This window comes from Maniola hyperantus, chromosome 9 (assembly GCF_902806685.2).
Source record: "Maniola hyperantus chromosome 9, iAphHyp1.2, whole genome shotgun sequence".
NCBI classification, from domain to species: domain Eukaryota; kingdom Metazoa; phylum Arthropoda; class Insecta; order Lepidoptera; family Nymphalidae; genus Maniola; species Maniola hyperantus.
Genome location: NC_048544.1, coordinates 390,584 through 417,625, shown reverse-complemented (window position 1 = coordinate 417,625; position 27,042 = coordinate 390,584). Strand labels below are relative to the sequence as shown.

At 39.9% G+C, this 27,042-nt stretch overlaps 2 protein-coding genes and 1 long non-coding RNA gene across 3 annotated transcripts in view; 2 read left to right on the top strand and 1 right to left on the bottom strand.

Annotated features, from left to right (window-relative positions):
- Window positions 1-23,314, top strand: part of LOC117985486 (multidrug resistance protein homolog 49-like) — a 47,970-nt gene extending 24,656 nt beyond the window's left edge. The window contains exons 2-26 of the mRNA XM_034972227.2: window positions 7,353-7,546; window positions 7,895-8,039; window positions 8,490-8,590; window positions 9,196-9,367; window positions 9,718-9,842; window positions 10,293-10,488; window positions 10,981-11,205; window positions 11,560-11,746; window positions 12,264-12,406; window positions 12,825-13,033; window positions 13,607-13,741; window positions 14,266-14,381; window positions 14,890-14,987; window positions 15,345-15,512; window positions 16,053-16,235; window positions 16,792-16,882; window positions 17,164-17,276; window positions 17,584-17,713; window positions 18,292-18,484; window positions 18,925-19,087; window positions 19,580-19,774; window positions 19,930-20,139; window positions 20,878-21,024; window positions 21,691-21,799; window positions 22,369-23,314. Of these exons, the coding sequence (XP_034828118.1) occupies window positions 7,353-7,546; window positions 7,895-8,039; window positions 8,490-8,590; window positions 9,196-9,367; window positions 9,718-9,842; window positions 10,293-10,488; window positions 10,981-11,205; window positions 11,560-11,746; window positions 12,264-12,406; window positions 12,825-13,033; window positions 13,607-13,741; window positions 14,266-14,381; window positions 14,890-14,987; window positions 15,345-15,512; window positions 16,053-16,235; window positions 16,792-16,882; window positions 17,164-17,276; window positions 17,584-17,713; window positions 18,292-18,484; window positions 18,925-19,087; window positions 19,580-19,774; window positions 19,930-20,139; window positions 20,878-21,024; window positions 21,691-21,799; window positions 22,369-22,469 (3,849 nt within the window). The 3' untranslated portion in view covers window positions 22,470-23,314. The remainder of the gene's footprint in view (window positions 1-7,352; window positions 7,547-7,894; window positions 8,040-8,489; window positions 8,591-9,195; window positions 9,368-9,717; window positions 9,843-10,292; window positions 10,489-10,980; window positions 11,206-11,559; window positions 11,747-12,263; window positions 12,407-12,824; window positions 13,034-13,606; window positions 13,742-14,265; window positions 14,382-14,889; window positions 14,988-15,344; window positions 15,513-16,052; window positions 16,236-16,791; window positions 16,883-17,163; window positions 17,277-17,583; window positions 17,714-18,291; window positions 18,485-18,924; window positions 19,088-19,579; window positions 19,775-19,929; window positions 20,140-20,877; window positions 21,025-21,690; window positions 21,800-22,368) is intronic.
- A 176-nt stretch (window positions 23,315-23,490) lies between these two features.
- LOC138402753 (uncharacterized) lies at window positions 23,491-25,868 on the bottom strand. The gene is made up of 2 exons (XR_011237089.1): window positions 25,319-25,868; window positions 23,491-25,139 (listed from the first exon to the last, which is right to left on the bottom strand). It is a non-coding gene; the product is annotated as an uncharacterized lncRNA (long non-coding RNA).
- Window positions 25,869-25,891: 23 nt separating this feature from the next.
- On the top strand, window positions 25,892-26,908 carry LOC117985168 (ecto-NOX disulfide-thiol exchanger 2-like; the record flags this gene model as incomplete). Its single annotated transcript, XM_034971860.2, has 3 exons — window positions 25,892-26,026; window positions 26,226-26,360; window positions 26,459-26,908. Coding segments are annotated over 3 exons (636 nt in total), but the record flags the coding sequence as incomplete, so codon positions are not given.
- Window positions 26,909-27,042: the final 134 nt, after the last annotated feature.

Below are 27,042 nucleotides of genomic sequence, written 5' to 3'. Positions count from 1 at the left end.
TTATGGTGTTTACGCTATTATTAGGTATTTTTCCTTCCGCCTTCGTGCAAGTAGATACTCTAAGATTAAAAGTTGCGTAATACGTATAAAAATCAACCAAGGCAAGTAGGTATAATATAAGTATGTATTAAAATATGTACCTAATCATTAAATGTTGTCATGTTGGAGCGGGTGCAAAACAAATTTGCTAGGTTCCTCTACCTGAAGCTGTATGGGGTATACCCGTTCTACCCCTTAATGTATCCTACGTTATTTGTTTTAGGTATGGTCGGGTACAATGAGCTGAGAGTTAGGCGGGAACTAGCACTTGTTACATATATTTTTAAAGTAATAAGAGGGGCGCTGCATAGCCCGGATGTTTTAGGGCAAGTCAGGTTTCTAGTCCCGGATGGATACGTGGGTCGGAGACGCAGGCCGCCGCTGCTGTGGGTACCGGTGGGGCGCACCAGCCTGCTCAGCAAGGCGCCGCTGACGCGCGCGCTTCGCACCCTTAACGTCATAGCGGGGAAAACTGACCTGTTTTGTTGTGCTCGGAGTGAATTCACAAGAGTTGCATTGGGGACTATCTGCTACGATAGTGGGGGTTTAATATAAGTTTTTTTTTAATTTTTAGTTTAATATATTAATTAGATTTAGATAATATTTAAGGCTTAATCTAGTGCATTAGGACCATTTCCTGTAATGCTAGATTTAAAGAGTTGAATAAATAAATAAAAATAAAATAAAATAAATAAATATTTTTTTTGTCTAGGAGGAGGAAAAATCCCTAATGGACTTCTGTCTATCGACAGGGTGTCTCGCACGGACTAAAAAGACCTCCCCCTCTGCGAGATCAGCACGGAACCGTGTAACATTACTTCGTGCTGACCCTCTGGTTGCTCTCTCTCCTTTTTTTTTCTTGTTTTTCTTTTAATCGTTATATTATTTTGACTCATTATCACATACTTTTAGCATACCTTGTAAAAATGCCAGTTCATCAGCTGTGAAATCTCTTATGCGAAAGTGTGTCTGCCTGTCTGTCCGTCTGTCTACCTACCAAGAAAAATTGATGAAGTCCAGCAATTTTTCTTGTTAGGTAAGAATCTAGATTGTAGTCTAGATATTATTAAAATCATGAAATGAAATGATTGATAGAATAATTTAGAGCCTCAATAGCTCAACCGGTTAGGAGTGGACTGAAACCGAAAGGTCGACGATTCAAACCCCGCCTGTTGCACTATTGTCGTACCTACTCCTAGCACAAGCCTGACGCTTAATTGGAGAGGGAAGGGGAATATTAGTCACTTAACATGGTTAATATTCTTAAAAAAAAAAATATAATAATAATAAGCAGCAGCATTTTCCTCGCACGTGGAATACCTACATTTTTCCTTATATGAATACACCAGCTCAATCAATTATGAAACATAAATAATAATTATAGAGGTGAACTGCTGGTAATCTGTATACATAATAAATTATTACTTATACATTTCGTGTATATATATATACACGAAATGTATATAAGTTGTAGTATAGTAACACATCGATCGACGGAAATGCTTTGTTCGATCATTCACATCATGAATAAATTATTATTATAAGATGAATATTACGATAATAATAATTGTAGTGCAATATGGTTATATTTTATTATATTTTTATACCAACATAATATGCTAATCCTCCCAAATAAATAGTCATACTAAAAAAGGGGGGATAGGCTACAACCCACCACCACCCATGGCTGCACCAACCTCGTGGTTATATGGGCCGAAACGCGGGAGGGCGCCCGTTCGATACTTGCCCGGTGGCTCTTTCCCGGGGCGTCTCCTTGACTCCCTACAAATTATTTCATTCCTGTCCTTGTCCCTTTGAGTCTTGCTCCCCTTTCTGGGGACTTTTCAAAAAAAAAAATCGACATCTAAACCATTAGGTTAGATATCACCATATAGATAGAAGCTAGCAACCAATTAATCAAAATAGGCAGCCATAGTAGGTTAGTCAGTTCGCCGCGTAAACTGGTTGGATGTATGCGGGCAATGCCTCAGGGATTTACCCCGGGCCACTTATCTACTTGCATGCGTAACCTGTACCTACTGCCTACATACCTGCCTGCCTGCCTGCATAAGTGCAGCGTAACTGGAAAAGTCCCGGCCACATTCCCCGATACTTGTAACGTGTTCTGCTTCAAGTACCTACTCAAGAACATGTAGGTACTTGAACCCTTTTGCAGCAAAAAATAAAATCAATCAGTACCTTTATTATAAATGCGAAAGTGTGTTTGTCATCATCATAATATAATTATAGTCCGTACTGAATGACTTCTCACGCGCCATATTAACTCTATGGGTCAGCTGTCATGTGAAAAGTGCGATACACCTTTATAATAAGGACTGAAATAGTACTTTTGATATGACAATTGACAATCAGTACCCTTATTATAAATGCGAAAGTGTGTTTGTTTGTCCTTCAATCATGTCTCAACGGTGCAACGGATTGACGTGATTTTTGTAAGGGTATAGATAAAGACCTGTGATAGGAGAGTGACATAGGCTACTTTTTATCCCGGAAAATCAAAGATTTTTTAAAAACCTAATTCGACGCGGACGAAGTTGCGAGCATCAGCTAGTAATGGTATAAAGCTTTAGTTTTCCTTAATGACCTTCCTTCCTTAGTGTTTGGTGTGGTTGCAGTCAAGCGAAAACTTATAAGTATGTACCTACCTACTTACTTAGTTTAAAAAAAATCACAGACCACTGAGCCTAAAAAAAACTGACTAAGGTAAACAAATCCCAGCTTAACCTTCTCGGAGAAAAACCCGTAAGCACCCGTAAGCGACGCGAGGCGATTTAGATGTTTTGCAGGGGTTTCGCCCGTATCATGATTTTATTATCGTTTGCAGTGACAAGGTCCTATGGGCCTCGTATAATTAGTAGCACGACTCTACGTTTTTCCATATTTAAACATTAAATTTATATTAGTTATTTATTAATTAATTTTAATATTATAAATGCGAAAGTGTCTCTGTCTGCTAGCTTTTCACGGCCCAAAAATTTAACCGATTTTGATGAAATTTGGTACAAAGTTGGCTTACATAGGCTACTTTTTATCCCGGGAAATCAAAGAGTTCCCAAGGGATTCTTAAATGCCCACCCGTTTAGCCGATTTATATGAAATTTGGTAGAGAGGTAGCTTGCATCCCGGAAATTGACAAACGCAACTTTTTATCCCGGAAAATCGAAGATTTCCGACGGGATTTTAACAACCCTAAATACAGGCGGACGAAGTGGCGGGCATCCTGTAGTATGTAATATTATTTCAGTTATCATCAATAATTTGTTACCTACCTAGTTATTCGTCAGAAATCATGAAATAGGTAGGTATTAGGTATTAATTATTTACTATTAATTTATAAGTATAGTTATTTCAAATTAGTCATTAAAATAACACCGAAGTAAATTAGTTTTGCCTTGTTACTAATTAAGCTGAAAAACTATAATTTATTTAATTATAATGGACAGCTAGTAGGCAGTCCGTATATTATTATTAATTCGAAGGCTTTGCGAAGAACAATACGATATCAGTCATATCAGTCATTAAATATAAGGTTTCATTAAAATCGTTGCAATCTTACAGATTTTATCAATTAAAAAATCGGCCAAGTGCGACTAGCGCAACGAGGGTTCCGTATTACAGCTTCGTATTTTTTTGACATTTTGCACGATGAATCTAAAACTATTATGCATAAAAATAAAAATAAACCGTTTTCGAATGTACAAGTAAGGCCCTTTCATACTTATTATACCTACCCCCCCACTGGGTATAGTTATCTGAAAATTGAAAATACTTACTAATATTTTTTCATGAACACATTTTCATTTTTTTTTCTGTGATGTTTCTAATTCACGGTTTTCGGATTTATTCCTTTACTTGTGCCTACCTACCTACCTACCAAATTTCATGTTCTAGGTCAACGGGAAGTACCCTATAGGTTTTCTTGACAGACACGACGGACAAACGGACAGACAGACAACAAAGTGATTCTATAAGGGTTCCTTTTGAGGTACGGAACTCTAAAAATCATTTTTATGTAGAAAAAATAGTGACTTCTATTTACTGATGTTACAATCTTGGTTGGAAATCGAGGATTTTGTAAAAGATTAATTGATGTTGATAACAGCAATTTTTACTGCACAAAGTGCATTTTAAGTAAATACTCACTTACCTACTTATAATTTCCAAAAGGATTTCAACGAATATTTATTTATTACTAGATGATGCCCGCGACTTCGTCCATGGCTCTAGGTTTTTAAAAATCCCGCGGGAACTTTTTGATTTTCCGGGATCAAAAGTAACCTATATCCTTCCCCGGGATGCAAACTATCTCTGTACCAAATTTCATGAAAATCGGTTAAATTGTTGGGCCGTAAAAAGCTAGCAGACAGACAGACACACTTTCGCATTTATAATATTAGTATGGACATGAAGCTACATAATAATTTTTCAATTTATTTATCTATGTATCGATGATCTATCACGAAAGGTCAAGAGTCCATAAACAAAACTAGGTATATACTTAATCCTTATTTCACGACACTTATTCACCTTGTCTCAATAGGCTTTATAAGCGATACTATTACTAGCTGATCATCTAGTCCCTCAACAGCCATACCATGCCTGAGTTTTTTTGACAGCAGCTAACTATAAAGTGAATCCTTCGAACACACGAGTGCACAAACACCCTTACAGTACGCGACCTTTAGAAAGAGACTAGCTTATGCTCGCGACTTCGCGTGGACTACACAAATTTCAAAATCCTATTTTACCCCTTTAGGCGTTGAATTTTCAAAAATCCTTTCTTGGCGGATTCTAACGTCATAATAGCTATCTGCATGCCAAATTTCATCCGTCCAGTAGTTTGAGCTGTGCGTTGATAGATCAGTCAGTCAATCAGTCAGTCAGTCACCGCTTTCAGTTTATATAATTATTTAGATTATGATTTACGGGTGTAAATAAGGAGACAAGGTATTCTTATAAGTAATTTCCCACTTAAACCACAAAAGGGCAGGTACCTACCTGTAATAAAAAGTCCACAGTTCAAACCGATAAAATAAAAGTTTCCTGCAATAATACAGTCAAGTGAATCATAATATTCGCAATAAATAGCAATTTACTTACAACAAGTTCTATTTTCCTGGTAACATTCAAGTTCCAGTTTTGCTGGTACGTAAGTGGCACTTATCCCCGCCAAGTTCAGTGATCCTATGTAGGGTTCAATTCTCTTGTAAGTGATGCTGCCTACATCCCTACGTCGTGTAATATAATTTACTAGATGATGCCCGCGACTTCGTCCGCGTGGATTGAGGTTTGTAAAAATCCCGTGGGAACTCTTTGATTTTCCGGGATAAAAAGTAGCGTATATCCTTCCCCGGGATGCAAGCTATATCTGTACCAAATTTCGTCAAAATTGGTTGAACGGATGGGCTGTGAAAGGCAGACAGACAGATAGACACACTTTCACATTTATAATTTTAGTATGGAAGTATGGATTAATGATGAATATAATTTAATAATAAAAAAGAGCTCGAGCGCAGCGAGCGCCAAAAACTTAAAGCGAAAGGGTCCTAAAAAACGAGTTCAGCCCTAACAAAATTTTATGTCCATATTTCCACGACTCATACTGAAAATCCGAAAATGTGTCTGTTTGCCTATCTGTTTGTTTCCTACCTTTTTAGGGCCCATCTTCTTAATTTTTCTTTGCCTGAGATTTGGTGGGATGGTGGTTTGGGTGTCCAAAACTCTGACTACGGCCATGAATGGTAGGGGTTTTCTTGATATAATATTTCAGTGGGGTCTCAGGTACTTCTCCCTTAATCCTTGTGATGTTTCCAAGACATACGATCAGTGATTTTAAAATGTTAGGTACTCACAAACCATTACGGTTTATGACATTTTTAAACAAACAATTGCACTCATAGTACCTATAAACATCTTCCACATAAAACAGTCAATTTAACCACTTTAGGTTTTGATTGTAGTTCTGCCTTTGAGTGAGACTAAAACGCAATGACTAAATTCCGTAGGTAGGTACATACATTTAGGTGCTGCATTAATAAGTAGTAGTAGATCATTAAGTACCTACCCTTTGATCTTGAATGAGTTCTTTTATACTAATAATTACTCATAGAAAATGAAATTTGGTGTCGGAACCCTAATCTGTATATATAAAAAGAAAAGGTGACTGACTGCTCTATCAATGCACAGTTCAAACTAATCGAAATTTGGCATGCAGATAGCTAGTAGACATCCGCTAAGAAAGGATTTTTCAAAATTCAATCCCTATAGGGATAAAACAGGGGTTTGAAATGTGTGTGGTCCACGCAGATGAAGTCGCGGGAATAAGCTAGTCTTCCAAAAATATAGAACTAGCAGCTAGTGATCAAATCCGTACAAGAAGCAGAGTAGGTACCTAACCCACAAAGCTCAACGGGTTGCGCGACTGAAGTGGCAATGGCTAGGGCACATAGTTCGAAAAACCGATAGACGTTGGGATTATTATGATATGACTATCAACACAAATTTAATGACATTAAGGTTTACCAGAATGAAGTTGCGAGGATCTCTAAAAATTAAAACTCAAAGCTTTAACTGTCTCAACTCAACGAGGCAATAAAGGCGATGGACCGCGACACTTTTAATTGGACGCCAAATTGTTTCCATGAATTATTTAACAACGTCGAGGAATTCAAACATGACGTTCTTAATTAATTAAATACATTACTTTAATTAAATACATAATTTTACATAAATGTGAAAGTGTGTCTGTCTATTTGTCTGTTAGGTACCTTTTCACGGCCCATCGTTTAACTGTTTTCGACGAAATTCTCGTGGAGAAAGTTGCGAGCATCATCTATTCGGTACTGACTTGCATTCTGGAAACGAAAATAGACTACTTTTATCCTAGAAATTGAAGTTCCCGGACAAAGTAGTGGGCATTATTCAGTTGCTTATAAACGAAAAGGCTTATATCCACTTGCTGGATAAAGTCAAAGTCAAATGATTTATTCAAAATAGGTAATAAATTACTCTTTTCGATTGTCAGTTGTTGGATTTGTAAGATATAGTGGTGATAATTATTACGCAAACTTAAAACTAAAGCTACGAGGGTTCCAAATAAAATAAATGAATGGAGATGTGTCTGTGTTTCTTAGACTTACCAGAATCTTCTGTCTTACTGACGTATGTAATGGTGTGGTGTACCTTTGTAGAAGCTGTCGGGAAAATTGGTTTGGGCAACATTTATGGTTAAATCACGAGAACATGCTGAAATGGAAATGTAAATAACAGATGTCGTCTTTCTTTGTTTCCAGTGGCGATATTCAACATGGATCGAGAGGCTAGCCACAGTACTAGGTTCCCTCTCCGGCTGCATCTGCTCAGCAGGGCTGGTTGCCGCAGTACTTATATACGGAGAACTCACAGCTCTCTTCATCACACGACACAAGGCCGAGCCCAACGCTGGACAGGCGTATATATTACACATTTTCGGAGGGGACAGAATAGTGTGAGTATAGATGATTCATTACATGATGTGGGTATCCTCACCTTATAGTTACCGATCATGGCACCAAGTTTGCTGTGAACCGTAGACTTTATAAAAGCTTAGACCAAAATCTATAGAGCGTTTAACTTTGCTCAGACATCAGAAACATTTATCTCATGAATTTTGTAAAGTCTGTGCAAAGATAAAGTATGCTCTTGGTATAAATATAAGCCTTATTGTCAGCGGGCGGTACAGAGAGCTATGCTCGGAGTTTTTCTAGTTGACCAAATCAGAAATGAATAAGATCTGTGGAGGAATCAAACTAAGTTCACATAAGTCTACGAATAATAACATTATATTTATTTTCAGAGGTAACAGCAACAGAACCTTCCATATGGACGCTCTTGTGGAGGACTCGATCGCGTTCGCGGTTGCCAGCGTCGCGATAATGGCGTGCCAGCTGGTCGCCGCAGCCTGCGCCGTGACGCTTGCGAACTGGGCCGCTGCGAGAATGGTAACTTTTTTTCTTCCATGCCAATTTAACCCTTGACCTGTGATCCTGTCCCGCTGGTCGATGGAGAAGATGCCTCAAATAATCAGCTGTTGTGATTGTCTGAATTTATGGTATTGTGCTGCAACAATGCAGTTTAGCCAATAGCGAGAGAGTGTCGAATAATTAGAGATGAAATTAAGATTGTCACACTGTAGCTATCTCTTTGCTATAATCGAGCCTACTTAGTGGTAAATGACTATGCAGTCTATAGTGATGAAGGGGTAGGTATAGCAGTTTATTTAAACCCATACCGCTAAAATAGCATCGTACAAAATTGCCTAAACCACCAAAATAGGATGGTATCGTACAGTAGTTTCAAAACCAATGAAACGAATAAATTTTAATTTCGGTGTTCAAAATCAAAGTGACACTTATTTGTAGGACTTAAAATATAATTTATTTTGTTTTCAGATAACAAGGTTAAGATGGAAACTCCTACGATCAGTATTAAGTCAAGAGACAGCATTTTTCGATACCAACACTACGATGAACTTCGCATCGACACTTACAGAGTAAGTAGCCCTTCCTCTGAGCCAAATCTTCAAAATCTTCAGTATTGTAGCACGATGAAATGAAACGCAATTCATTAGCTAAGCAGCACGCCTACTTGAGTTCGCGAGACAAATAACAAAGGAGAGAATATGCAACAGCGTATTTTATATATAAAGTCTTACTACTAGAGTCTACTCTATTTGTTTCTGTCGACACCTACGCTTTTTTTGAAACGAATATTTTAACGTATTTTTTCGATGGAGACCTAAATGACAAAATGACGAACGAAAAAGTGCAGCATCTCATTGGTTTGCCCGTAGTATCAGTAAGCGAAACGTAAAGCTTCACTTCTGTCGGGTCTCTTACGTCACCTCAAGTATGCCTCAAGGCGATTTACTTTATAGAAACAATCAATATACAAATCGTTTTTGGGGTTATTCAAGGGGCGGACCAACAAATTCCTAAAAGGCCGGCAACGCATCGGCAGTTCCTCTGCAGCAAAAATTCATGGGCGGCGGTAATCACTTAACATCAGGTGACCCGCCTACTCATTTGCTCGCTATCTCTATTTAAAAAAAATCGTATAGGTATCGACTAAGTTAAAAACACAATTTGTATATTACAGAGACACGGAGAAATTAAAAATGGGTGTCGGCGAGCATGTAGCGATGGCATCCTATTTGGCTGGCAGCGTTGTCGTGGCGACCAGTGTTGCGCTGGCACACGGCTGGCAACTCACGCTGGCCGGCCTGGTCGTCGTGCCAATAGCGCTAGTCGTCGCTGCTCTTGTTGCCAAGGTAATTATATACTTACTTAGTTGTTATATTTCTTGTCTTGTCTCTCTAAGATTTGGTTGTAACGTAGGTAGTCAACTTCCCAACTCCGGGCTGTTACTGAGAATTTCCCAAAAATTTACTAGATGCGAGACTCGATCCCGAGATCCTTTTGATCTGCTGTTTAATAAACTACCTACTATACTAACCAGGTATGCTAATATGAACACAAAACATTAACATTATGAAGCATACTGTGATGTTTATTATTACACGATAACAATACAACACGTGTTAACATGGTGTCAGTTACTCAAACAATTAATACATATGATTTTCAGGTCAAAATAATCTTAAAGATTCTTTTTTTCCAGAACCAAACCCGCTGCTCAGCGGATGAAGTAGTGGCATATGGCACAGCAGGGCGTATAGTGGAGCAGGCGCTCTCTGCGATACGCACAGTTAGAGCGTACTCGGGAGAAAAAGTTGAAGTTACCAGGTAAGCCTTATAAAATGTCTCGTTTGAAGTAGTAATGTAAAGAACCGCAGACACTTCAATATCTATACTAATGAAATTTGTACTCTTACCAAACGCCTATTTTGGCGAACTCTCTGACGCAGTGGCAACGCTGTGATGTTATCAGTTGCAGGTCCCCGGCTCGATCATGGTCCATATTAAAATTTAAAATTCTTTTGTCTCCGTTATGGTCTGGTGGCTTCGGCTTACCAATATATCGGCATATAAGTATGACGAAGTGTTTAACATTCCAGTACGATGCTGCGTAAAAACCAATAATGGCCTATGAATTAATAAAAAATTGCTATAGCTCTTATAGGTTAGCTCGCTTCCATCTTTGATTGCATTATTAACAACGATGTGAATTCGCAGAAGGGCTAACTTGCGAGTAGAATAACAAAGTATGACTGAAGTCTCTTGTTTCTCCAACAGATACTCAGAAGCCCTTGGCGGTGCAAGTTCGGCAGCGCGCCGTCGTTGCGCGTGGTCGGGAACAGGCGCTGGCCTCGGCTGGCTACTGACGTACGGCCTCAACGCCATAGTCTTCGCGTATGGAGCCGCTCTATGTGTGAGCGACATGCCACTACCACCCGAGGAGAGGACTTATCATCCTGGAGTTATGGTCACGGTAAGATTCAAAGTTTCACTCTAAGCCCAAGAATGAATGTTTTAAATGATAGATCTGCTTCACCAATCTTGCCTGCTACGGTCTTTTTTGGGTTTGTGAAGAAAAAAGATTTCTAAACCGAAAAACTTTTTCAGCCTTACCAGGAAATTATTCCAGATTTTTGATATTTGCCAACGAGCTAGATGGCATATAAAAAATACCCTCCCCATACGTTTTAGTCAAAAACATGGGGAACGCTAAGTAAATGGATACTAGGACTTTTTAAACTTCTTTTTCTTAATTTGTGGCTTTTTGTAGAGCCAAGGATAAAAATTTATTGGTATTATATTAGTCAGAAGTCGAGTCGTAATGACAATATTTTCGTCGCTGTTTTTACAATACTGTACCTGCGCGGATCAATTTTGCAGCTCAATCTTCAGCTGCCAATAATATTGTTGTGGTATTATCTATGTAGTCTTAAACTTCCTGGTCCTACATTATTATCTTTCACAGGTCCTCTTCTGCACCTTCATGGCAGCTCAAAACATCGCCATGTTGAATCCACATCTGGAAATTTTCTCGACCGCGCGGGGAGCTGCCAAGTCGCTGTTTGGTCTTCTTGAACGACAGTCCAAGATTAACGCGTTAAACGATTCTGGACTCAAACCAGAGAGGTTTAAGGGCGATATCGTGTTTGATAATTTGTACTTTAATTATCCATCGAGGCCTGATATGAAGGTAAGCTTTTTTAGCACTATTCTAATAGGTACAGTATTTAAACAATGTCTGTTTATTCTAAACGTAGTAAACTACTAGGTTTTTTTTACGGAATGTTGCATTTATTGGCAAACGAACATCTCAGGCTTAGAATCATATCCAGTTATGGTTAATTTGCTTTTGTGAAAAACCGTAGGGTATCAATGGACATCTGACCAAAAAGAACCGAAAAGACTGTTAAGAAGTTTCAAAAATCTTCTCAACTTCTGTACTCGTCCAATACCTAATCTGAAGTTCGACTGCACCATTGCCATTTTGATTTTGGGACCACACACCACACAATTTCATTTTTTTTATCCAAATAATTTATTTCAGGTACTCAGAGGGTTAAGTCTGAAGGTGAAGGCGGGTGAGACAGTGGCTCTAGTGGGAGGGTCGGGTTGCGGCAAGTCGACGCTCCTGCAGCTGCTGCAGCGCGCCTACGAGCCCGACAGCGGTAACATTGTGGTGGACGGCAACAAGCTCCATACGTTGCACTTACACCACTTCAGGAGAAGAATTGGTAAGTGATATCACAAGATCCCCAATTCCCATTTTCATACAAAATTTCTCAGTGCTTGAAGACCAAATTCTTCGAACAGTGCGTGTTGCCAATTATGATATACCTATTATGGATCCGACAAGCTCAGAGTCACTCAGCGGGCGATGGAGAGAGCTATCTAGTTTCTCTTCATGATCAAATCAGGAACGAGGAGACCCGTAAGAGAACCAGAGTAACTGGCATAGCTCAGCTGCTTGAAAAGCTGAAGTGGCAATGTTGTGCTGTTGTGTCCAGCTGCTCCCAGCAACTCGCTAGAGATTGTTGATCCACCTAGTGCAGATTAATGTCATTTTAATCATCATCTCAACACGAACAGAACACGGGTCTCCTATCAAGAGAAGGATTTAGTTTACCATGCAAACCACCTTTCAGACCGTCACAGGATTGTGACAGTTGACAGTAGAATCAACGCCTTGATCCCAAAATGTAATAAACAATCGTGTTCACTAATAAAACTCAGCTGTTGTATTTTTTTCAGGTGTCGTAGGACAAGAACCAGTGCTGTTCAGTGGAACGATTCGGGAGAACATAATGCTGGGAGTGGAAGATGCCACTGAGGCAGACATGATCGAAGCGGCCAAAACCGCGCACGCTCACCAGTTCATCACTAAACTGACCAATGTAAGTATTTCCTCTCTCGAAGATACTGTCCGAATTTTATTCTCTTTACTGTCCGAAGCTTGATTTACGTCCAGTGAGATTCCCGTGCTCAAAACAGGAGGTTCATCGTCGAAAAAAAAATGTATAGAAAATCAGAGCCACATTAGTGAAATTTTCTAGGATGAAACCCAGAAAATTATTGATAACGATCTGACAATATTCTAGCCTAGCTTTGGAATAACACTTGAATCCTTTTTAAGTCTCACGAGTCGGAAAACCAAAAAAATAAAGTGTCGCTGGACAATCAACATAAGCAAAGCCTAGTCTTATGGACCATAATGGGCAAATTGTACTCCCAATATTATTATGCCGTAAAGTTAAGTCCCCAACTTAAACATCTGTTAAGTTTCACTTTAAAGATATCATCTTCTTTCACCAGGGCTACGACACCACCCTCGGTGAAAGTGGAGCGCAGTTGTCCGGGGGTCAGAAGCAACGGGTGGCCATCGCTCGCGCGTTGCTCAGGAAGCCTGCCATCCTGCTGCTGGATGAGCCCACATCTGCGCTGGACCCGGCTGCTGAGAGACAGGTTCAGGCCGCTCTGGATGCTGCCAGCACAGGGAGGACTACCTTAGTGGTCTCACATAGGTCCGTATCTTCTTTATTTTTTATGTTTTATAGAAGAGGTACCGATCGAATAGAATAAATTTTTACAAGTGCTTTTGAATCGTCAGAATAATTTACCACTGGTTCGGAATGCTGTTCCTACTATTACTACTACTTCCTAACGAGAAAAACCCTAGGACTCCTAACTCATGAGTCAATTTATGGGGTGCGATTATGAATGATTGATGTCTGCTGGTACTATAACATTTGAAAAACGAACTTGCCAGTGGTCCCTAAAGACTAAAGTTACAAAAAGTGGGCAGTCAGTGATTACTGCCAACAGAAGAAAAAAAATCTAAAAACCCCGACACAAAAGTAAAACAAGTCTATTAGCACTTAAAGTTTAATATTTAAATATTAAATAGTAATATTTTGATCCAAGCGTCGTCGTCGCATCGTCACGTCGAGGGACCGCTAATAAGTAATGCATGACCCTATTGGTTTAATGAACTATTAATTACGAACAAGATGTGGTGCTATGATTGAATATCCTAGAATAGAGGGTCATGCCCCTGGTATAAAACCTAGCTTACTTACTTCTTCACTTCTGTTCAGGTTATCAACAATAGTGAACGCGTCTCGCATAGTGTACATCGAGCAGGGCGCGGTGCTGGAACAGGGCTCGCACCTGGAGCTGCTGGAGAAGAAGGGCGCCTACTGGAAACTGTTGCAAGACGATATGACGCATAGGTAAGCATTAGCACAAGGAACAGCAAGCTTAACTTGCTATAATCCGCCAAAACAGGCAAATCTGTATGGTATAACGTATAGATACCTACGGCACCCTCCCACTACTACACATGCAGAAATAGCAGACAACCAAGCGAGCAACTCGACCGTCATTTAGTCATTTATTCAATGCATTCCAATTTTAGATTCAATTATTAAACAATTGCAATAATTATATAAGTACCAGCTGATGCCCGCGTTTTCAAAAATCCCGTGGCAACTCTGATTTTCCAGGATAAAAAGTAGCCTATGTCACTCTCCAGGTCTTTATCTATACCTATGCAAAAATCACGTCAATCCGTTGCACCGTTGCGACGTGATTGACGGACAAACCAACAAACGGTTACGGTTGCTCTTTTCAAAAATCCAATTGAAGAATAAAGATTCTTCGAGACTCGCGGCTGTCAAACTTTTGGTCGGCATTTCATAGGCGGTTCCTCTGAAATCCAACTGCCCGACTAATATTTAAACGTGATTCTTTGCAGAAGTATAGAAGCCACACAATCAGAGTTCACGGAAGACGACGAGGTGGTGGAAGCTGAAGTGGAGCAGAAGCTGAGCAGGGTTAGACGGAGCAGCAGCATTTGCTCCACACATAGAGGTACGTTTCGAACATTGGGATGCTGCACATGATACAGTTAGCCGATAGTTAGCCTGACTTGGAGGGGGGAGGGGGAGGGGGTAATTTTAGAGGTTATTCGGGAGCTCAAATGCGCCCTCCCTGGCACGTATGATGCACCTCTAACTCTTCAGAGTTATGTGCGTTTTAAGCAATCAAATATCACTTGCTTTACTGGTGAAGGAAAACAACGTGAGGAAACCTGCATGCCTGAGAGTTCTCCATAATGTTCTCAAAGGTGTGTGTAATCTGCCAATCCGCACTGGCCAGCATGGCAGACTGGCCTAAACCCTTCTTATTCTGAGAGGAGATCCATGCTCAGTAGAGGGCCTGTCATTGGTTGATCATGATTATGACATAATAGTTTGTGATGTGCAGTGCAGCAACTTTAATGCAAGTCGGTAACTAGATGGATTTGCCCTTTGTTTTATTTTCTCCTTGCCTCAGTACAGTGGCCGATGAATCATTGATAATTTTAATATTCACACAGAATCGTTCCGGCGTAACCATTTCGTCCGCGGCAGTCTTCGGCTCGGCTCCATGACGTCAAACCAAGTGGCTTCTGTACCGCATCTAACTCAGGAACACGTAAGTAATACCTGAGGTATTAAAACCGATGGACATGTGGAAAAGCGAGCTAAAGGGCACGCGAGCGAGAACACTCGTGCGCGTTAGAATTTAGAAAGGGAAAACATCTTGTTCAATTAATGTGAAATATCGGCGTTATTAATTTTGATGATAATTGCTTGGCATGTAGTTAATGCAGCAAACGATTGTACGTGCAAAAATTGAAATAACCACTTTTCGTACAAATTGCCTGCGAAATTTTGGTGAAGAAAAATAATAATTTCTAATTTAATAATGGTTTCTAGTATATCATAACAATAACTCAAAAAAATATCGAAAAAGCCGAGAAAAACTAAATGAACAAAAATATTTCTCCAGGAGACCGAAGTTGAAGAGGAAGAAGAGAAAGAAGCGAACGTGTCAACCTGGCAACTCCTCAAGCTGAACAGCGAGGAGTGGCCCTTCCTCGCCGGCGGAGGAGCAGCTTCCCTGTTGATCGGAGCCACCATGCCTGTCTTCGCGTTTCTATTCTCCAAGTTATATGGCGTAAGTGCCTATTTTTTCATATCTCTCCCTCTCTGCCCTCTCTTTATCTCTCGTTCCTCCCTCCCAAATTCTTGTCTTTCTTCTTCTCCAATATCTTCATAACGAGACTTCAAAAACTTCACTGCATATTTTCAGGCATGTCCCGGCATTTCTCCATCAAACCATCAGCTGGTCTTACGGTGGCTTTATAATTATCTAATGAGTCTTCGACCAAATTAAAAATGTGCAATTTTTTTTATTCAATGTCAACCCCCTCACTGCAATTTCTCCTAGTGTTAAATGATGATGATGGAAGTGGGCTAATCCATTACCCCTAAACGGTTTCTACGCGGCATCGTACCGGAGCTTTAATCCACTTGGCAGCACGTCTTTGCCGTTTGGGTAATAATTAACCATGGCTGAAACCTCCCATCAGACCAATATTAAGTATTGACCATGCAAAGGCAAAAATGCAAAGACATTTGATCAGGCAAAGGCTCTACCTGTTTTTTCTAACTATACCGGAGCTATGCATTAATTATTATTATCTCTCTTTTCCAGATGTTCTCTTGGCCAGATCACGACGAAATCCTCCGACAATCTCAGATCTACGCAGGCCTGTTCGCTTGTGCAGCTTTAGTCAGCGGTGTGGTGACCTTCCTCCAAGCCTGGCTGTTTGGGCTGGCGGGTGCCAAGCTTACTGACAGGCTGAGGATACTTACGTTCAACAACTACTTAGTACAGGTTGGTTATTGTTATTTTTTGTTTGGTTTGTCAGTCACCAATAGATGTTGGTTGGTGGCATAGTGGTTAAGAAACATGTGGTGATAGCCTAGTGGTTAAGACGTCAGCCTCCTATTTGGGGGCTACTGAGGCCCCGGTTTGATCCCGAGCATGAACCTCTAACTTTTAGGAGTTATACCTACGTGTTTTAAGAAAATATCACTTGCATTAACGGTGCAGGAAAATATCGTGAGGACCAATGCGGCTGAGAGATTTTCATAATGTTCTCAACTTCTGAAAGGTATGTGAAATCTGCCATTCTGGACTTGACCAGTGTTGTAAGCTATGGCCATAACCCTTCTCATTCTGAGACGAGATTGGAGATCAGAGCGATGGATTGATGATGATGATGAAGACTTAAAACAATTTATTGTATGTATTGTAGTATATTGAAAGTGATTATGAGATGGATTAATAAGATCTCACTCTGAGAGGAGAATAGTGCTCAGTAGTGGGCCGGCATGGGTTGATCATGATCCTGCTTTCTTTTCTTTTTTCAACAGTCTCTCTATTACAGGAACAAGGCTGGTTCGACGTGCCCACCAACTCTGTTGGAGCTCTGTGCGCTCGGCTCGCGTCAGACTGTGCTGCGGTGCAGGGTGCTACTGGTCAGTATGTCCTTTGAACCCTTAATCTTCTCACATTTATATGGTTCCGTACCATATAAATGTAAACCAAATGAACCCTTATTAGTATCATTTCGTTTTCTGTCTGTCAAACAATCACAAAAGAAAATTACACGCACCCTTCTAAAGTAAGGAACCCTCGGTGCACGAGTCCGGTTTGCACTTGGCCGCTTTTTTCATGCTAACGTATCGGGTTATGAACAGGGAACCTTCCCTCTGCAGTTGCCCTAAAATCCCATGTTTTCAACAACTCCTTTGTTCAGGAACTCGGCTGGGCACGATGCTGCAAGGCATCAGCACCATGGTGCTGGGCGTGGGACTGGCGCTGGCGTACTCCTGGAAGATGACCCTCGTCAGCTTGCTGAGCGTGCCATGCGTAAGTTAAACTTGACTCAATCTTCTATATTCCAGTTGGTATGGATCCGAGACATGGTCGCTAACTATGGGCCTCATAAAAAAGGCTCAGTCGCTCAGCAGGGAATGGAGGGAGCCATGCTTGGAGTTTCTATAATGAATCAAATCAGAAATAAGGAGATCTGTAGGAGAATTAGAGTAGGTAATGTTTACAAAATAGCCATTCGACATAATTTTTTCTTGGGAGTACCAGTGATATAGGAGAAGGGTAGCACAGATCGAAAACAACGTTTTTGGTAACTTAATCAATAATGCTGTTGTATCTTCAGGTAATCGGTGGTATCTGCTTAGAAGGCTGGGTGACGAAGAAGTCTGAAGTGAAGGAGCAACGAGCCCTGGAAAGCGCGTCTCGACTGGCCACTGAAGCGGTGCTCAACGTGCGAACTGTACATAGTTTAGGTAAGCCATTTTATCTCCTGAAGAAGTCGAGTAATGAAAGTTCAATTTGAAATGAAACAGAATGAAACATCGTGGAACAGATGTTTTTTACATTGTACGGGATTTGATGTATTCGTTGTCCCAGAATTTTTTTCCACGCACATGCAAACTGTGGAGCCAACTCCCTTCAACGGTGTTCCCGCTAGATTCCAACATGGGGTTATTCAAGGGCGGATGAACAAATTCCTGAATGTCTGACATCGCATTGATGGTTCCTCAGGTGCTGCAAATGTTCATGGACGGCGGTATTACACTTATTGACTTGGTGACCCGCCTCCTCGTTTGCTCACTATTAAACAAAAACCAAGGCGGTAACCAGGATTCAAGGTTATACGTGGCAGAAACATAAACGCCGGAAGGGCATTGGTAGCCCTTCTGAGCCCTTCAGATACGTAGACCATATTATTATAGTCGTGAATTTCCTGAGCACACTCTCGAAAGAATCCGATATCTGACCCGTGTGATGCAGTTACCTCTCCTGAGGACTGTTTCTAGTGTTATATCCTGCCAGCTGGCTACAGCAGTTGTTTTTCCCGCAGGCGTGGAGTGGGCGGTCCTCGGGCGCTACTCGGCCGCGCTGGCGGAGGCGGAGCGGCAGAACAGCACGCGCTGGGTGCGCGGGCCGGTGTACGGGCTGTGCCTGTGTGCGCCCACGCTGGGCTACGCAGTGTCGCTCGCGTACGGCGGCTACCTCATCGCAAGAGAGGACTTGAACTACGAATACGCTATACTGTGAGTTGACGTCACTAAACAGTATCAGCTATACTTTTGAGGATAATGTCTACCCTCTCAGACAATAATTGTGTTTTGCTGGATTTAAGGTGTTTTGGCTGTAACTGTTCATTTAAGCCGCAAGTGCGTGTGTAGTAGATGTAGGTAGGTACCTTATCACTATCTTCACACCGTAACTGTCAAATTACAGTGTGGCCGAACGTCAGATCAATACACGTTGGGAGCTAGACAGAGAGCTTTGTACAAACTAGCATGTCCTTTGATACAGAACTACAGAACGCCCAGCCCACTACATACTCGTAACCGCAAGTGTTACTGCCTGTGCAATTTTAGCAAAATTCTTCACGAATAAATTATTAGGTACAAGCCGTTACAGAAGGCGAAGAGTTGAGACTTCATTTGGTATCACTACTAACCTCTTGTCTGTCTCCTCCTCCCAGAGTATCAGAAGCCCTGATCTACGGCGCGTGGATGTTGGCCGAGGCGCTATCGTTCGCGCCCAACTTCGCAGCTGCGCGCCGCTCTGGCGCTCGCATCATCCGAGCACTGGCGCGGCAACCTGTGGTGCAGACCGAGCCCACTGCTGTGGACGATCCGTCATGGGTAACTTGAGTTTTCCGTAATTAAAATTGCTCAGGCATGCATAGATTTTCAACCAGTCAATCAGTCAACGGTTGACTTTGTATAATGCTAAGCATAAGTCTAATTATAAGCATAAGTGGGTGTCTGGTGTACTTCGACCGCCCGTTGTGCCAGATCCTTTTTCCACGCATATGCAAACTGTGGAATCAACTCCCTTTGGCGGCGTTCCCACTAGATTACATCATGGGGTTATGCAAGGGGCGGACCAACAACTTCCTGAAAGGCCATTGGCGGTTCCTGTCTGAATATCTCACACAAAAAGCGTATTTTTCATTCTCTGTCATACTCTGAGGGTCTCTTCTCCTCTTATCGATATCCTTTTTGATTTGCTGCCGTATTCAACAGATGCCCAGTTCGATACATTGAGCAACTGCTCACCGTAACTACGGTCTACGGTAATTACATCGAGAATGCTTTTAAGGTTTTTGTTGAAGTTAATGTACTGTTATCCAGGTCGCGACTGGTAAACTAGACTTCTCGAACATCCACTTCCACTACCCCACGAGAACCAACGTGCCCGTGCTGCGGGGGCTGAGCCTGGAGCTGCCCGCCGGCAAGACCCTCGCGCTGGTCGGGCCCTCCGGCTGCGGGAAGTCCACCATCATGCATCTGCTGATGAGGAGCTACGACCCCAACCAGGGCGCTGTGGTAAGACTCACGAACACACACATCCTATCCCCCTAAGCCAGAATACTTCATTAAACACTGTGAGGAACTACATTTTGTGATCTAAAAGTCTTGGCCACACTTGGGTCTCACTTAGTCGGTTTTTTGGCAATGGTAAAGACCCCGATTATTTGCAGAGGCTGGACGGACGCGACATCAGACGCGACTTGCCGCTGCCACGCCTGCGCGCGCAACTGGGGCTCGTGCAGCAGGAGCCGGTGATGTTCGAGCGCTCCATCCGCGACAACATCGCGTACGGCGACAACTCGCGCGACGTCGCGCTCGAGGAGATCATCGCGGCCGCGCGACAGGCGAATGTGCACTCCTTCGTCGCTACTTTACCCTCGGTAAGCGCCTGAATATACTATATCCTCTGAGAGAAATTAATATAGGGCTCTCTCTTTTATGTCATCCCATACCAATGACAAAGCCAAAAAAAGTCCGTAGGCGTCCATTTTGAGTGACCAACCAATCACAAACGAGCCTTGCATAATGTTAGCATAATATTATGGTTTCCTTACTATTAAATCCACAGAATAAAGTTACTAGTTACCTACGTTGAGTGTGTTCTGAAAGATTTGTGTGGTGTTGTGTGTTGGTAGTGTGATTGCTTGTTATTCTTTTAATTGTATAATAACTATATATTTAGCATGTATGTATTGTTAATGTACCTAACTTTGCAATGCCCTAACGGGGCTTCATGTAACCATGAAAGCAAATGAATAAATAAAACATAAATCATAAATCATGCTTGGGAAGGCGGGCGGCGCATATTAGGTATCGCATGCTGCACATTGTACTGATTTACCTCTTGTACTGATTATAGCAAATTAAAAATCAGATCTTGGTGCGTTTGAAACACGTAGTTTTGTTCTAAGTTTACGTAATTAATCATCACCTACCTACATCTATCTTACAAATCCAACAAGTGAATATTAAAAAGCGTAAATTTTACCTTTTTTTGAATAAATGAAGTATTTGACTTTGGAAACACGGAATGCCGCAAAGTAACGTCTGCTTCTATCCAACAATTAAGTGCGACCTAATTTTCCTATTTCCCCTATAACTTATCTGTTTGCCACCAGGGGTATGACACGGTGCTGGAAGCGGGTTCCGCGGCGCTATCCGGAGGTCAGAAGCAGCGCGTGGCGATAGCGCGGGCCTTGCTACGGAACCCTAGGGTGCTGCTGCTCGACGAGGCTACTTCCGCGCTCGACGCCGCCAGCGAAAAGGTATAACTACCCTAACGTAGACAAAGAGACACGTGGTACTTTGCAAAACTCCGTGACATGCAAAGAATAATCAGATATTTGACTACTTAGTCAAATCAGTAACTTTTTTCAAACGTCAAAACGCGCGCTTAGTATTCGAGCTTTTATGAAATACTGGTATGTGACGTCACAATCACTTAGAATAGAATATAATAGAATATATTTTATTTAAGTAGACTTATTACAAGTGCTTTTGAATCGTTAACTAGTTTAATTTACCACTGGTTCGGAATACCGTTCCTACCGAGAAGAACCAGCAAGAAGCTCGGCGGTTGCTCTTTTCAAGTGATCAATTTACAATATTATTATACCATACTGTACAAGCAATTTGTCATTAGACGTCACAATGCATAAATACAACAAAAATTCCTCCATTTTTTAACATAAAAAATACTTTCCAGCAGAAATTACTTTATTTTTATGTTAAAAAATTTAAAAATATTTGTCGTTTATACATTGTGACGTCATTATTCTCTTGTCTCTTTAATAATGAATTCTAGCCGCATAAACTACCGAATCACACCATTTTATAAGACCCTATTGTATGATGGGAGACTACGGCTGTATTTACCACTCTGATGATCTGAGACCTGCAGATGTAGAAATATTAACTTGTCGTTATTTCAGGTGGTACAGGCGGCTTTGGAGAGCGCGTCGAAGGACAGGACGACAGTGATCATAGCCCACCGCCTCGCTACAGTGCGGCATGCGGACGTCATCTGTGTCGTTGATGGAGGTAACTTTCCGAAACATCGCTATAAAATAATTATACACAACGCTATAAGATTGCACACTTTGCACAATTCCACGATAAACTTCATGAAACACATCGCAATACATGTTTGTTTTTTGTCTGGTGTGAGATTGAAGCCGTGGTTAATTACCATCTCAGCAAAGCCATACCATCAAGCGACTTAGCATCCTGGTACTATGTCGCATATAAACCGATTAGATGAGTATAATAAAAACTGTCATACCCTTTTAGGTTGGCCTGCTTCCATCTTAAGATTGCATCATCACTTGCCACCAAGTGAGATCGCAGTCAAAGGCTACTTTTCAATCAATAAAAAAACGAATTCAATTATTAGTTAGTGCGACTTTGCAGTTGTTGATAATGTGCAAAGTTCAAAGGTTATCACATTTCGCAATAGATATACTGCAAAGAAATTAATCAAGTAGATGCTTGAATACACTATTTACTTATTTTGCAATAATCCACGTCCACTATGAGGCAAACGTTTTCTTTTGGTTGAACTTAATAATTCCAGTTAACTTACCTACTTACTTACTTTTTTACCTTTGCAGGCGTGATCGCGGAAAGCGGTTCTCATGAAGAGTTAGTCCACAAACGAGGCTTATATTGGGAGTTGCTACAGCAGCAAGGTCCTACTGACGTCAACTCGTGACAATGACGATCGTTCGATCTTGATATTCGCCATTTTGCTGTCGCCATTTTATGTGATTTATTAATGAGATATGAGGACATCTCATAGTGCCTTTTGATCTGGTATCAAATACTTTATACTCTTATGATTAAATGCCTACTTTTGTATTAGTAAATTTAATTAGTTTTTATATGTAATACGTTTGTAAAAGATGGATGTATGAAAGTGACCTTATGTTTGTATTGTTTTTTACTTAGCGAGTTATATTGATTAATGGTTTGTATTGATGAAATTGCATTGTTGCATTTATTTCTTTGTAGTAGTAATAGCAAAAACATGACTTTTACAAAAATATAATATCAATAATATTATTTAAATTATATACCTATAATTTAGAATGCAGTAGAATTTGATATGTGGGTTACTTTGCGAGAATCCGTGAGATACGAGGAATGAAAAACGCTTTAAAATTTTAAATAGATAAGTTTCTGTTAATTAAAATATTCCCATTTGATTGAAAATAATGAGCTTTAGAGCCTCCAGTAAAAAAAAATACACACCAATTATTATCGTCTAGGAAAATGATCCCTTGTGTATTAACATGCGTTATAGTAAATCTCAAGTCGGTACAAATGTAGTATTATAGTGGAAAGTTTACATTAAGTAACTCATAACAATTAAGTAATATCACAACTCTTATTAGGAATTTAGATAAATAAGCTATTGACTGTGATTTGAAATTTATTTATAAGTAACTTTAAAAGTGTCTAAACATTAGCAACTCATTCTACTTATTTAAAAATATAAAAATCAATCATGATTTTGTGATAATTTTATTTTAAGTGAAAAATAAATTGTAAGAATAAGTTTTGCATTTTATTTACAACCTCTAGCTGGATATGCAAGTTTTCAATCTAATCGATTTTCCGTAATGGAGCTATCACAGAATATTGCAAATGTTTGCTACACATCTTTGCAAAATTCTGCAATCGATTTATATGCGTTACTCGGAATTCAAGGTTATTTAAAACAATGAAAGAAATTTTCGGAAGAAATAACTTTATTTTCAAAAATTGTCAACAACCTATCAACTAATTTTACAATAATGGACCCAACGAACTAGAAGGAATATTTCGTTGTTATCAATTACGTAATAGTTTTATTAAAACTTATAAAATGAGCACTTTTTTATATCTAGGATAAAATTTAATGGAAAATATTAGATTAAAACTTACAACCATTTGAATTATTTCTACGGAGCGAGGAATTTCTTGGAGAATGCGCGCTCAAGCAACTTTTGTCTACAACAGTTTCATCTGCCGCAAGTTTATGGCTTTGTGACGCTAACTTTTGTGAAGACAGAAGTTGTTTGTGTGCCCTTATAATATTATTATGTACCTATGTTGCTTGGCAACAACTAGTATCACATGTTTGTCTATCAGAAAATCTGTTTACCTACTCTGCGTGCTTCAATAATAAGCAATTTATCTCTATACGTTTGTATTAATTGGTCTCACGCCTGCACTGAGGTCAGAATATAGAAACAATATATTGGAAATAATGCGCGCGGTCTCACAAGGTACTTGTAGTTCCTGATTAAAAAGGGAAACGCCCATTCGTCAAAGGGTTTTTGGCCAAAGTGCATCCATCAATGAAATTAATTAAAGGCATTAGGACAGAGATCACAGAACAAGAAACAAGCACTATTTTGGACACAGAACTCGGAGGAACTTTTATAAACCTTTTTGTTTATTTGTTTTCTCAGTAAGAATTATTGCAGTACCTACATTTTCAAGATTGTCATTTCGAGTGGAATTAGTTAAGTGTCTTTTAATTACGCCGGAGTGTTACGCACAAACCGTTACGAGAAATATTTCAGTCATTAATCAATAAGTTTTTTTTTGTATTTATAACATTAATGGATGAATTTTGACCAAGATAAAGTTTCCCTTTGCTGGCTACCTCAAATTGTTGGCCAATTCGTTGAGTCAGCAACTAATTTATGCTTTTCGGCAATCCAGACACCAGCTTCAGAGATAGCCAGAAGTAGTGAGACCGCGCCCTAATTTATGATACGACTCTATCTAAGTTTGAACTACTTATATCTAAAATGTAAAGGCTATCTTTTCTAAGGCCTCTTTTTAACAATTAAATGTGGGAAATTGTTACAGTTCATTTCACAGTTTATTAACATCATCACCACTATTAGTATTATGTTTGCATTAAGGTCTTCAAAACAACTTCACAGGCAAAATCTTCCGCAAATATGAAATTATTCTATTTTATAAGTCCCGTAAATTGCTAATGCGCAAATTAATAATTGTCAATTGTTAGTGACGTCAGCCCTAGACTGAAGTTTCGAGCTGATGGTATATTTTTATTTCGGCTGACGTCATTTCGATGTTAATGAGACATGGTTCCAGCGTAATAGAAAATGGCGGGACTTATCACTATTAATAACGACTATGCATAATTGCGCAAATACAAAATTGCTCAATGCAATATCTTTGTGCTACTTAGCTATGATGTCATTTCTTTTCTAAAACAATTTATTCTCACTACCCTCATTACAATTACCCGCACACGTCAACAGATACGCTTTGAACTTCACTTCACAACTTCATAATCTAAGTATTTACCACATATTTTAGCGTTTAAACTACCGTGAGTGATTTCCATTATAAATACTATCTGTCCCGGCTTACTCACGTGTGTAGTCGACGTTAGCCCGACTAGTTTCGAAAACGCGGCGCGTGCGCGTGCGCGGACGGACTCCCTTGAAAAAGGACCCCGTATGGGTTCGAAACTAGTCGGGCTAACGTCGACTACACACGTGAGTATAGCCGGGACAGATAGTATTTATTTACTACATACTTACGTATTTTTCAAAACGACTGAAAAGGGAGTGTAAAGTGTTCTTACTTTACCATAAAGTTCTTACCAGTACCCGTAGTATAAGATTTTACGTCACACCAAACGTTGCTAGAATTGGAGAGTCGAAACACTTCTGCGTTATAGTAAACTGGATCTTAAGTACCTTGTTTTAAAGCTCAAGTTTGTCTACACATCTACAGCCAGTGCTCCAAGCGGAAACGTTGCGAAATTAAAATCAGTGGCATTGAATTTTTGACTTCAATTCAAGGCTCTTTAGGTCCATTTTACTTTGACGTTATTGTGTTTCGATTCTCGAATTCTAGCAACGTTTGGCGAGACGTAAATTCTTATACTACGGGTACTGAACAGATTTCGATGGATGTGGGGTTTGTGGCATTCGGTATAATTTTTTTTTAAATTCCAATTAGCGGTTGTATGGTACCATTTTCAAATGTAAGCATTTGTGTATTTTTAGGACGTTTTTCGGCAGCGCAGCCGTGTCTTTTACTTACGACTTTTAATTACGACTTTTATGCCTAAAATGAATGAATGAAAATTGAAAATGTTTTTATGAGTACTACAATAACATTGTATTTCAGGAGGTGGATAACATAAAAGAAGAATTTAATGCCATTTTCGATGAAGACGAAGTTGAAAAACCAAACAAGAATTCCGTATCTCTTGAGAAATATGAGGAATTAAAGGTAAATATTATGTATATTTTAATACTAGTTTTTTTGAATGTTTTATTTATGGAAAAGCTATCCACTCTAGTCAACTACGTTTTACTGAAAACTGTATCTATTTATAAAAGGGACCAATGTGTTGTCGCTAAGTCGTGCGTTAGAAAAATCAAGATGCTTTAGTTGAAGCTTCATATAAAATCATTATTTATTATTACAGAAAGAAAACGAGAGCCTAACCTATGAGTTGGAAGGGTACAAGAACGAAGCATATCTCGCCAAAGACGAAGCGGAGAGAAAGTTCGAGAAGTTCAAGGCGCATTACATCGCTCAACAGGCATTGCAACAAAAATCGGTAAAGGCCCTTATTTTACCACTTTTGTGGAAAATCAGTTTTTTTTAAAGTTTGGTCCTTCGAGCCGGATACATAACTTAATTCATTTTATATTACAGGTATTCCCACCATTGCCGCAACAAAAGATAGAGCCTCCTCTACCACCATCAAGCGCAAAACCATTACCACCACCACCAACCCCAGATGACGATAAAGTCATGATTTCTGGACCTTCAGTGCCACCTACCGAAGCCAAACTTATATCAATCCTGACATCATTCCTCATGGTTCATCCATTAGGAGCATCCTTAGACTACTTGGTGTCATATGTTAGGTCTATGGCTCCAAATGTGACTCAAGCGACTGTGCTGTCCACTTTGCAGAAGTATGGAGACATTTTCAACTGTGAGACAACGGGTGTTGGGGCGTGCATTGAGCATAGATGGTACTTTGTGACGTTTGACATAATTAAGAGAGAAAAGTAACTTGCGAAATTTAGTTTTACTGTCTGTGTGTGTAATAATTATGATGTTATTGGAATAAAATAAATAGTTGATAAGGTGACAAAAGTTTTATTTTCCAAAATCCCCAAGTAACTTAATTTTACAGCCTGAGAGAATGGCTAATTTTGTTGTACAATCTCTACAAATTGACAGGTTTTGAAACTTATTTTAATTTATAACCTCTTTATAACTCAAACCCA